This window comes from Oreochromis aureus, linkage group 18, assembly GCF_013358895.1.
Source record: "Oreochromis aureus strain Israel breed Guangdong linkage group 18, ZZ_aureus, whole genome shotgun sequence".
Classification (NCBI taxonomy): domain Eukaryota; kingdom Metazoa; phylum Chordata; class Actinopteri; order Cichliformes; family Cichlidae; genus Oreochromis; species Oreochromis aureus.
The window spans coordinates 14,929,366-14,941,690 of record NC_052959.1 but is presented as its reverse complement, the minus strand read 5'-3'; the positions used below and the strand labels follow the sequence as shown (position 1 = coordinate 14,941,690).

At 40.6% G+C, this 12,325-nt stretch overlaps 1 protein-coding gene across 3 annotated transcripts in view; it reads left to right on the top strand.

Moving 5' to 3' along the window:
* The window catches only part of LOC116332862 (collagen alpha-4(IV) chain-like), a 35,959-nt gene extending 23,686 nt beyond the window's left edge, over positions 1-12,273 (top strand). For 2 of the 3 annotated variants that reach the window (XM_039602861.1, XM_039602863.1), the window contains 29 exons: positions 30-176; positions 356-364; positions 479-568; positions 756-907; positions 990-1,062; positions 1,234-1,340; positions 1,481-1,664; positions 1,754-1,825; positions 2,052-2,159; positions 2,301-2,510; positions 2,666-2,830; positions 3,519-3,686; positions 3,927-4,070; positions 4,582-4,683; positions 4,819-4,997; positions 6,765-6,828; positions 7,063-7,137; positions 7,275-7,382; positions 7,832-7,939; positions 8,202-8,273; positions 8,491-8,619; positions 8,815-8,922; positions 9,200-9,355; positions 9,449-9,556; positions 9,685-9,822; positions 10,902-11,018; positions 11,204-11,392; positions 11,545-11,828; positions 11,918-12,273. In XM_039602861.1, the coding sequence (XP_039458795.1) occupies positions 30-176; positions 356-364; positions 479-568; positions 756-907; positions 990-1,062; positions 1,234-1,340; positions 1,481-1,664; positions 1,754-1,825; positions 2,052-2,159; positions 2,301-2,510; positions 2,666-2,830; positions 3,519-3,686; positions 3,927-4,070; positions 4,582-4,683; positions 4,819-4,997; positions 6,765-6,828; positions 7,063-7,137; positions 7,275-7,382; positions 7,832-7,939; positions 8,202-8,273; positions 8,491-8,619; positions 8,815-8,922; positions 9,200-9,355; positions 9,449-9,556; positions 9,685-9,822; positions 10,902-11,018; positions 11,204-11,392; positions 11,545-11,828; positions 11,918-12,178 (3,827 nt within the window). In that variant the 3' untranslated portion in view covers positions 12,179-12,273. The remainder of the gene's footprint in view (positions 1-29; positions 177-355; positions 365-478; positions 569-755; positions 908-989; positions 1,063-1,233; positions 1,341-1,480; positions 1,665-1,753; positions 1,826-2,051; positions 2,160-2,300; positions 2,511-2,665; positions 2,831-3,518; positions 3,687-3,926; positions 4,071-4,581; positions 4,684-4,818; positions 4,998-6,764; positions 6,829-7,062; positions 7,138-7,274; positions 7,383-7,831; positions 7,940-8,201; positions 8,274-8,490; positions 8,620-8,814; positions 8,923-9,199; positions 9,356-9,448; positions 9,557-9,684; positions 9,823-10,901; positions 11,019-11,203; positions 11,393-11,544; positions 11,829-11,917) is intronic. The other variant, XM_039602862.1, reaches the window with a different exon arrangement.
* The last annotated feature ends 52 nt before the right edge of the window (positions 12,274-12,325 follow it).

Sequence of the window (12,325 nt, the reverse complement as noted above, 5' to 3'; positions counted from 1 at the left end):
TCTGCTATTGATGATCTGTGTTTTCACAGTTGGAAAGCCTGGTCCGCGAGGTCCCCATGGTCCTAAAGGCTACAAAGGAGAGCCGGGAAAGTATGGTGACTATTCCATTGCAGTACCCAAGGGAGCTAAAGGACTCCCAGGACCTAAAGGTGCCACAGGCCCTCCAGGCCCCCCAGGTATGCTCCCTCTGCTCTTTGTGTATAATACACAGGACAAGACTTTCATATGTGCAGAAGTTAATCTCACTGATGTAATTATTTTATTACTTGGATTGTCATCACTTTTTATATGTGATCACTTTAATGATGACTTACCTTCTGGTTTGTGTGTCTCTGTGTTTGCCTGATTGGATTAGGCTGTGGAGGTAATTTTTTTAAATTATATTTTATCTAAAAAATTAAACCCTTTTTTAAATGTAATATAATTTAATTTATGAATAACTTATTTTCAACTAATGTCTGTCTTTTCAATCTCAAAGACTACTACTGTGAGTGCAGTGACCCTGGGGACCCTGGTGATCCTGGACCCAGAGGATCTACTGGGAACAAAGGGCTCAAGGGAATTAAAGGTGAACTGTTGCTGTTTGTTTGCATTAATCAAAAAGCCAAGACTCTGTTCTTCTTTGTGAATACTGGTATTGAAATCACAAGCAACATGTGGTGGAAGACGAGCGTCAGTGATTAATTTCTCTGTATAAGCAGGTCTGGGGACTAAATTTAAATTCAACCAAATTTTCTTATTTTTGTCTTCTATAGGTTCTCCAGGGATTTGCGAATGTATCTCTGGCAGGGGGAGCCCAGGGTCTCATGGTCCACCTGGTTATCCAGGCCCCCCAGGATTACCTGGAACTCAAGGACCAAGAGGGGACCCAGGTCTGAAAGGAGATGAGGGTTCTCAAGGACCACAAGTAAGAACAGTGGGACTAAAACTCTGCAAATAAATATCATTTGTGTTATTTTTGTTATGCCCACAGTTATGTGTGCTTGCAGGGCTTTCAAGGATTTTCTGGTTTAAAGGGACAAAAAGGAGAAAAAGGTGATACTTTTGCAGTAGGTGTAAAAGGTGAGCGCCTCTCAAAAATTTAAATTGGTTCAGTAACGATGGCAACCACTGCATATTGGATTAGGCAAAGACTGTTTAATAGTACTATAGCTTTAAATAAGATACAGACTGTATTTGTTTTTCTGGAGTGTTTAAAGCCAAATCTCTATTGGTTGCTTTTGTTACTTGAAGGTGCCAAGGGTGACATAGGTGACCCAGGATATCGTGGTCCTCCTGGAGGAACAGGTGGGTCAGGACAGGATGGACGAGATGGCTGTGTGGGAGAACCCGGGCCACCAGTGAGTCTAAATATAGAAGTCCAGTATTGTACCTCATGTGACAAATCTTTTAAAGGTCTCTGCTCAAAGACACTGCATATGTAAAAATGATCCACTTTGATACTCTTTTCTACACTTTTGATCGTGTTGTGTTTTTTCAGGGTGATGGTTATACAGGATTACCTGGTCCTAAAGGTTACCCAGGAATTCCTGGACCCAAAGGATTTCCTGGACAAGCAGGTCCTCCGGGTGATGGTTTACAAGGCCCCAAGGGAGAACAAGGACCTAAAGGAAATCAGGGACTTACTGGCATACCAGGAATTCCTGGACAACCAGGACCTCCAGGTCAAGTTTCTCACGATTTGTCATTAAGAAAAGTGTCATGGGATTTAAAAACAAACAAACAAACCACAAAAAGCTGTATTTGAATACAGGAGAAAGACAGAAATGCTGTCCTGAAGGTGAGATTGGTCCCCCTGGTCCAAAGGGTGAGCCAGGTTCACCAGGTAAGTCTTGCAGGTGTTAATTATTTCCTTAAAAATGTTCACATGTTTCACCTGGAACACTAAATTTAATCAGAAATCTAGATTTAAAAAAATTTCATTAATAAATTGTTTAGTGCTTTCTATTTATAAAGTTTGTTACTTCATTATTTTCAAAGTTACACAGAATTGACCCTACAGTTACTACTACAAGTGATTTGTTTTGTTTTATTTTTTTGGCCTCTTGTAGGGATTCCAGGTCAGCCAGGGAGCAATGGTCCCCCCGGAGAGCCAGGATACCCAGGCACTAAAGGCATGAAGGGAGATGATGGTGGAGCTCAGGGGACTGGACCACCAGGTAATGGCTGTAAAAACAGAGCATTTGTTGAAGCTTGTGGATCATCAGTTATTCATATAGTAGGGAATATACCTTAAATCTATTAATTATAAAAAAAGAGAGTTGTTTTTAATGCTTATAAATCTTTCTTAATTATAAAAGGACCTCCAGGTTTAATTGGTGAACCAGGTGAACCAGGTTCCAGGGGAATTAGTCTAGAAGGCTTTACTGGCCTTCCTGGTTTTCCTGGACCACCAGGTAGGAAAGGGTGTCCAGGAGATGTCCTCCCAGCCAGGCCAGGTGCACCTGGCCCTCCTGGGAGTATAGGCTATAAAGGACTCCGTGGAATGCCTGGAAACCCAGGAATACCAGGTAAGATTAACTTATCTGAACTCAAACAAATCTCTAACAAATGGGATTCATGGCCTGTATTACAATAATATTCAAAAGAACAGAACAAAAACAATGTGTTTTGCATTAGTTCTGTACATTTAGATTAGTTGACTGTTGGTCTTTTGCAATTACAGGCCCACAAGGCCAACCTGGACAACCAGGCTATAAAGGAGAGCCAGGGATCGATGGTGACCCCGGAGTCCCTGGACCAATAGGCCCACCGTGTTCACGGTGCAAACTCATCGGCCCACCCGGACCCCCAGGACCTCCAGGAAATCCTGGAGTGAGGGGAATACCGGGTGAGCAAACTGCAGCTATAACCCAAATCGTGGATAGTCACGTCTTTTTATTCATATCTACCTTATCCTCGACAGCTTTACAAATACAAGTACAATTTAAAACTTTACATTTGTTTTACACTGAGTACTTCAATTTTCATATCAACATGAATATCCCACACTATTGTCACGATAAATAGTATATTTATTTTGTTTTGGAGCATATAAACAGTTTGCAAAAATGTATTTAGTAAAAGTAGAAAAGTAAAGCAAAATACAGGACAATGCAAAATTGTTTCGCATCTGTTTAGTTTCACTAGAAAAGAAGTTGAATGAAGTACAAATCCCATTTCTGCTCCATATGTTAATAATTATTATTTATCTAGTTTCCTTATCTCTGTGTGATATAAAACTGATCATATATTTTATATCGACACGTCAAAGACAAATAGCTGCAGTTTGTGGACTGCAATATATAAATAAACATGGAGTAACACTAATTTTAATACTTGTTTCATCTTTTAATTTTTAGATGTTCATAAGTTGCTAATCTATGAAATAACAACACTGACCTCTGGTGGCCAGTATGTCCATACATAAGGAGGAACAGTCAATCAACTTCTATGTCAATATATGAGAATATTCATGCTCATTTATCCAGGTGATCTAAACCATATATTTTGTCACTGAATTTTATGATGTTGCATAGGAAACATTGGGCAGATAGGTCTGAGAGGCGATATTGGTCCACCTGGACATGGACGGAAAGGATCAAAAGGTGTTCAGGGTCCTCCTGGTTTACCAGGACCAGCTGGACCAACAGGCTCCACTGGCCTCCCAGGAGATCCTGGAACTGATGGGTGGCCAGGACAGAAAGGTCAGCCGATGGTATCTTATTGGATAATTATTTAAAACTTTATAAGTATTTTCCTTTTATTCTTAAGTATAAAATTCAACAGGTAATTCCATTCAGTTTCCAAAATCCAGTTTGTTTAACTTAATAGCCCATCACTTATCTCATTTACATTCAACAGCTAGCTGGCAAACAGCATGCTTAATTAAATCTGTGAGCCTCAGTGTGCTGATTAAAGCAAGGCTTTCTGTTCAATTTCTATAGGTGAAAGGGGGTATCCTGGCAGGGCTGGAGCCAGAGGTTTCCCAGGTCGCCCTGGACCTCCTGGACCAAGAGGTAAACAGGGTGAAAGGGGTCTTAATGGCCGCCCAGGTTGCCCAGGGTATCCAGGACCAGATGGTAATAAAGGCAAGTCTGTAAATGTGTTGTGTTTCTCTTATTCTCCTAACCTAAACTTGTGGGTATCTTAGCCTGTTGTTTTTTATTTATAATAATATATATTATTATTATTAAATATTTGATCAAAAAGCAGAAGATTATTATTAGTTGAAACAATCAAATATATTGAACTATGTACCTGTACTATTCAAACTCTAGACAAGTCTATGCCAAGCAAAACACACAAAATTCTATATCAAATATCAAAATTCTATATCAATATCAAAATACCTATTTTTGTATGTTTAATCTACTCTGATGTGCTTGTGGCTCCTGTTCACAACAATGATCAAATAATTTAATTAACTTTTATCTATATAGTGCCAAATCACAACAGTAGTTGCCTCAAGGTGCTTTTTATTGTAAGGTAAAGACGCTTGGAAGTACCAAATGTAGTCTTTTTCTTTAAGCTATTTTCTCTCACTTCTTGTGTACTTTATGGAAGAAAATGGCAAGCATTTCATTTCTGTTGTCTATTCAGGTTTACGTGGAGACCCTGGAGAGCCAGGAGTACCATGTCCAGTGAATATAAGGAAAGGTCCACCAGGAATGATTGGGCCAGCTGGTGAGCCTGGACTTCAGGGTAATGGAGTTTTAATTTAACCTGCATAAGTCTTTATAAAACAGCTTTATTCTTCTTTGGTAGAAAGACTGTATAGATTGACAGTGATAGACAGTGCAAAACTAAACAATTAGGAATTTGTGATGTAATTTATAGGTCCAAAGGGCACACAGGGAATGCCAGGTGATTCTGGATCTGATGGATGGCCTGGTCCACCAGGAATTAAGGGTATCGCTGGAGTTCCAGGCAGGTCAGGAAGAGCAGGACCTCTTGGAGACCCTGGGATTAAAGGTTTCATTGGTCCCAGAGGGTATCCTGGGAATGATGGAGATCGGGTACTCAAGTCAATTCAATTTAATTTATGTAGCACCAAATCATAGCAGTGACCTCTAGGCATTTTGTACAGTAAGGTAGAGACCCTGCACCAATACTGTGAAGTTATTGTCTGCATATTTTGATCACAGCAGTGTAAATATATATATATATATATGTGTATGTATTAGTGCTGTCAATAGATTAAAAAAAATTAACTCATTAATCTCACAATTTTCTGTAATTAATTATGTATACATATGAGAGAGAGGAGACCCTTGATTTTAGAGCCTTCATCAGGAACTCAATGGGGATGTGGCGTACAACACTAGAGGCCAACTTCAAGCCAATAGCACGTCACCATCAAGTGCGGGATCTACCAAGTAGATGCTCTGTCCCCACTGCTGTTCTGCATAGGCCTGAACCCCCTCAGTGAGATCACTGACAAGACTGGCTACGCATACCGACTACTGAATGGAGCAGCTGTCAGCCACCTCCTGTACCAGTGGCTGGACAAAGCTGGACTGAAAGACAGCACAGAGGCACTAATCATGGCAGCACAGGAAGATCCAAAGAGGCTGAGATCTACCACACCAGGCAAGACCCCAGGTGCAGTCTGTGTAAAGATGCCCCTGAGACAATCCAGCACATAACAGCAGGGTGCAAGATGCTAGCTGGCAGGGCATACATGGAACACCATTATCAAGTGGCCGGCATAGTATACAGAAACATCTGTGCCGAGTATGGCTTGGAAGTCCTGAGGTCAATATGGGAGACACCCCAAAGGGTGGTGGAGAATGACCGAGCTAAGATCCCATGGGACTTCCAGATACAGACGGACATAATGGTGGTGGCTAACCAACCGGACATAGTGGTGGTAGAAAAACAGAAGAAGATCGCCGTAGTGATAGATGTAGCGGTTCTGAATGACAGCAACATCAGGAAGAAGGAACACAAGAAACTTGAGAAATACCAAAGGCTCAGAGAAGAGCTGGAGAAGATGTGGAGGATGAACGTAATAGTGGTCCCAGTGGTATTTGAGCACTGGGTGCAATGACTCCCAAGCTAGGCGAGAGGCTCCAGCAGATCTCAGGAACAACATTGGAGATCTCTGTCCAGAAGAGCGCATTCCTAGGTGTAGCAGTCCCCCGGACCAAGGAAGAAATAGAGAGAGCCTCGATGGGTGCATTTTTACTTCAAGATTCATTCAGAATCTAACAGTGCTGAGGTGCGCCAATACAACGTGAAAACTAAACAGAAACACAAAACACATTTTCTTAGATGCTTATTACAAATATGAACTCAAATAAAGCAGAAAATACAACAAAATATCAACTAAGCAATCAAATACAACTTAAAACATGTACCTCGCTCCGCATTCCAAGGGCTGCAAATTGTTAATTTCGCTAGAGTCCGGTATCGCGCTGCTTCACGCTTCATTGAGAGCTGCCTACTGGCACATGTGCGCCACAAAACCGGTCTGAGGTGGAGGTGCAGCTTGCTGCTAACTAAGCGACAGAGTCCTCTACTGGACACTACGGGTAGCTGTTCAGGCTTAGATCAATAAACAAAAACTGGACCTTTACACTAGGAACAGCTAACATACTGCGCAGGACCCTCAAGCTCCCAGGCCTCTGGTAGAGGACCCAGGCTTGAAGGATACATACATATATATATATATATGCCTGTTCTGAGTGGCTTCTGTTATTCTGTCTCTGTGCATTTTTAAGTGGAATTATACAGACAAATGCTGGTGTTAAATTATTGGATTGTATTGATGTATGTTATAGGGAGATCCAGGGCTCGTGGGATATTCAGGTATTCCAGGGAGACAAGGATTTCCTGGTGTCAAGGGTAATTATGCATTTTTTTTAATTAATACATATTAAATAGCTGATTTAATTTAGCTACAAACAGTGGAAAATTTATGTAGAAACCTCAGTAGAAACCGCAGAATCAGTGCAATAATAATAAAAAAAAGATTTAAATACGTTGTCACTGCAAATACGGTCAAGAATGTAGCCCAGTCTCTCAGTACAGTCTCATTTTGTTATGTATTTGTTATTCAGTTATCCAAATCTCTTCCAGGTGATCCAGGACCATCTTATGGACAACCAGGTCCACCTGGACCCAGAGGCATCCCAGGAGAGGATGGCTTCAGTGGTAAGCCCCCCATTTATACCACATCTTAAAAAAAAAAAATAATAATAATAATAATAATATCCTACAAGATATATGGTAGTTTCATTGGCTAAATAAAGTTTACATACAAAATCAGAAAAAGTTGATAATTTCTTTAGCACCTCGAGGGATACCAGGAGACCCAGGTGATCCGGGACCCAGAGGAAACCCAGGACGACCAGGACCATCAGGCATTCCAGGAGAACGGGGAATACAAGGAAGACAAGGTGATCCCTATAGGTTTGATTTTAGAACTTTCTGGATGTACTTCAGCAGTACAATTAATAAACTGATGTTCCCAATGTTTGCCTTATTCATAGTTTGATTCAGAAGAAAAATAAATTTCCCCCTGTTCTTAGCTTTTTTCTTCATCATGAAAGGGAAAAAAGAATTCTGTGCAAGTAACCATTTCAATTTGTTCTCACATAAAATATTGTAAATATGTAATGTGTCAGCCAGAAGCTGGATTCGGTTGTATAAAATCTTTGAGTGTATTTAATTTAAAATAATTTAATCTGGATTTAAATTTAGCTCCTTTAACCATCAATTTGATCTACAATAATAATCAATTTCTTCAATTTGACACTTGATTTTATTCCCTCAAATAACATCGATTTGTTTGCTATATATAAATGCTTGTTTGAGCTCTTTTGTGTATACCTATGTATACGTACAGGCTGCCCGGGACTCCGTGGTCCACAAGGCCATCCAGGTCTTCCAGGTCTTCCCGGTGATCAAGGAAGTGTGGGACTACCAGGCCCCCCTGGCCAATATGGGCCCCCAGGTACAAACATAACTGTCTCAATCCAAGAGTTTAGATGTGTTCATATTGTTTAATAATGAAGTAAAACATTAAAAGGGTTATGAACATAGATTTGCTTTTTTCATTTATTTTTTGATCATATAGCATAAAAGATCATATAATAATTAATCATACAGAATAATAGAATACAAGATGAAAAAAACTGAAACAAGAAGGATGATTTTGCAATCATAGGAACAAACAAGACAATTTACACATCATCACACTGTGCTTGTTATGTTAGGGCCCCCTGGACCACCAGGTCTAGATGGACTGTATGGGCTTACAGGTCCAAAAGGGATGAAAGGGGCAAGTGGTAAGAGAGCATTATATGATATTATTCCTTTTCTATTTTTTTTTAGGACTGTAGGAATTTTGTTGCAGTTGGGTGTCAGTCCTGTGGCACATTATTTATTGTTACAATTAGTAATAATATGTGTAGTTGCTAATTTTTTTTTTTTCTTGATACACAATCAAATGTGAGCACATTACAATGTGATGCTTTGTTTTATATTCACTCACTTATAATACAGGCATAGGTATCCCTGGCCCTCGAGGACCAGATGGTTTTCCAGGAGTCAAAGGGGTCAGGGGCTACCGAGGACCTCCAGGAACTACTATTCTTGGGACTAAAGGCCAAAGGGGCCCACCAGGCAATCCAGGTATCATGACTGTTATTTGTAACAGTACTGTCTGCACTAGAAACACAATTCCCTTGTCTCAGGAAGAGCATCTGGCACAAAAACTGTCAAATCAAACATGCAGAGCCACTATGCTACTATGGTGACCCCTATTGAATAAGGGAGCAACTGAAAATAACTTTTTATGTTGCTGAGGGTAGATGTTTTTTCTTTTAGGTCTCCCAGGCCTCCCAGGTGAACCTGGTTACCCTGGTATAATCTGCCAAACACCTTTGCAGGGACCTGCTGGAGATCAAGGATTTGAAGGACCTCCAGGACCCCCAGGTATGTGTGTATGCTTGGTCATCTTTAATTTACTTTGCTCTACTTTATTTCATTCTCATTAAACCCCCTCCTGGGGTAAAAGGGAAAATATACAACAAATAAACAAAGCAGAGGGTTATTCAATACACATCATCACTATCACAAAAGGAGAAATAAGTAAATACAACTGTCAACAAATTCCCCTTTTGAATTGGATGGTGCTTTGTGCCTTTGTAACTGTGTGTATGTTTGCCACTAAATATATTTATATATATTTCAAATTTTGAATTTTTTTTAGGTCCTCCTGGAGAACCTGGGATACCAGGCTCCAGCCTTTTGTTCAAAGGAGACCCAGGCCCAACTGGCCCCCATGGCTTACCAGGTGTTCGAGGAAGAAGGGGCCTACCAGGACCACCTGGACTTTCTATCCACCAAGGCCCTATAGGACCAAAAGGTACAAACAAAACAATGTTAAATAGACATCATCAGTAATTTACAGTGCAGCTATCCAACTGATTATACTCCAAATGTTACCACACTTTGACAGGTGAGCATGGTCCTGTTGGTCTAAGGGGTCTACCTGGACCCAAAGGTCAGCTAGGTGCCCCTGGGCCCCAGGGCCCCAGAGGAGGAACTGGCCCCCCTGGAAATAAGGGTAAGTTGTACTGTAGACAAGAAACTAAAATATACAAGACTTCACAGTTCAAAGCAAAATAAATAGATTTTTAAAAAAAGTTGTACTTGTTCCTACAGTAGATGTAGTAATCAAAATATTTTTTCTAGGTGTCAAAGGTGCTCCTGGTGACTCTCTCAGTATTGTAACAGCTAATGCTCCCCCTGGACCTCCAGGTCCTCCTGGTAGCCCAGGACCTGTAGGATTCCAAGGTGTCATGGGTTCTCCTGGTACTCCAGGTCGTAAAGGTAAACCTAATGTAGTCTTTGGACAGTTATAAGTGTATATTTCGTTTCTGTCTCTGTACAACTAGTGTATTGTACAAGTCTTTACCCGCTCTTTATTTCTTTATATTTTACAAGGAAATATGAAATAGGTGTGAAAATACAGTCCAAGAGGAAAAACCATAGTTTGAGTTGTCTTAGGTAAACTTCTTCTAATTTCTTCAAATTAGATTTCTAATTTCTAAATCTAATTTCTAATTTCTTGAAATCTTCAGGAATAGTTTTCCGAGCTTCTTAAAGGACAGTCAGAGGTCTTCTTTTGTTCTTTTTTTTGTTCTCTGTCATGATTATATTGAGGTCCAGGCTCTGGGGAGTCCAGTCCATGACTGATAGTGTTCAGTTATGTGTTTTTATAACCAGGTATGCCTATACAGCAGATGCTTTCCAGAGGGTATTGTAAAACTGCGATGGTGCTTTTCTGTGTTCATAGTTCCGTTTATGCAGCCCCAAACCACGGGAGAGCCTGTTTCAGGGCCTCTGTCAGGTCTTTGCTTTATTTTTTAATTTCTTAAGGACATGAGTTGTATAAAGCGCTTTGAGTGCTCAGTAGAAAAGCGCTGTATAAGAACCAGTCCATTTACCATGACTTTCAAAGACTGTTCATCTGATGTAGTGTTTTTAGCCCTGCCAGTTCCTTCTTTGTCCTCTACTTTTCTGCTTACCTCAAATTTTTTTAAGGCATACTGCACATCATGTTGAGATATGACAATTTTTGGCTGCAAGTTCTTTGGGAATCACCTTGTTGGTGTTAAAATATATCCCCAGTTAAACTGTGTTATCTTTGGCATTTTTCATAGATTCAGATAATGAAATTGTAACAAATAGCATGATTTTCCAACAGGTTGCTAGTAATATAGTGTTTTAAAATTACAATTGAAATTTGGGTCTTTGGTTCTAAGTTGTCTGCTATGTGTTAGAAGCATTTTTATGCTTTAATGTTTTATAGGTCAGTGTAAAGCGGCTTAACAACCAAACAAAAAAACCCATACCCCTCCTGTATACGTGGCTGTATTTACTCATTTGCTTTTATCTGCATGTTTCAGGGGAGAAGGGTCCGGTGGGGTCTGTGGGCCTTCCTGGTATAACAGGTCCTCCTGGTCGTAATGGTCCAGCTGGAGATCCAGGAGATGTTGGTTTGCCTGGATTTCCTGGACCTCAAGGTAAATATTCATATTTTCTAGATGGCTCACTAAATTGGTGTGGAAATTTCCAGATAAAATTTGGAAATTCGCTCTGGGGTACAAATATAAATAGTATAGCTCTGATATGCTTTTTTTTTCAACCTCACTTTGATGCTTTCTCCACCTAATACACATGCTCTTTGTTCAACCACAACAACTTCAAGGTATCCCAGGTCCTCCTGGTGACCAGGGTCAGCCAGGCTACAGGAGGATATTGAGTGCTGGATTTCTGTTAGTTATACATAGTCAATCAGTTCAGGTCCCACGGTGCCCAGCAGATACCACTCAGCTTTGGGTGGGATACAGTCTCATTTACCTGGAGGCACAAGAAAAGGCTCACACACAAGATCTGGGTAAGCATCAGCATAAAGTGGTCATTTTGTTGATCTCTTGAAATGTATTCATCCCTGGTATATAGAAATTAGAAAAAACAAAAACAAAAACCCTTCCTTGTCTATATTTCATAACATCTGCTTTTGTTTTTTTCAATCTTTTTTCCTTGCAGGCCAGCCTGGCTCCTGCCTCCCTGTTTTCTCCACCATGCCGTTCTCCTATTGTAACAAAGCTGCCTGTTCTTATTCTAGTCGCAATGACAAATCCTATTGGCTCTCCACAACTGCTCCCATACCCATGATGCCGCTATTTGGCCAGGATATTGTGTCCCATATCAGCCGTTGTGTGGTGTGTGAGACCATTTCACCTGTGGTGACTTTTCACAGCCAGAGTCATACATTCCCTTCATGCCCACCTGGATGGAGGAGTTTGTGGGTGGGATACTCTTTCCTCTTGGTAAGTACATAAAAAAAATGTTAAAGTGTTTCAAAGGAAAACTACTGTCAACTCCCCTCACTGTGTACCTGCTGGCTTGCTGTCTTTAGCACACAGGAGCAGGTAATAATGGTGGTGGCCAGTCACTGGCTTCTACTGGTAGCTGCCTTAAGGATTTCCGAACTCATCCCTTCATTGAGTGCCAAGGGGCACGGGGTTCCTGTCACTACTTTGCCAATCTCTATAGTTATTGGCTGACTACTGTATGCCCAGCAGAGCAGTTCATAACCGCAAGTCCTGGCACCATCAAAGCAACTGACCAACAGCGAGACAGGACCAGCCAGTGTAATGTCTGCCACAGAGAAAGATAAGCATTGTGGCATTTTACCCATTTACCCAAACCTTACTAATACCACTCAGGGTTAAAGATGCATTTGATTATGTTCGTTGACAATAAAAATGTTTTGCACTCCTCAACATTTAAACAACTTTTCTTTTTGTCATTATTTTCACTTAGG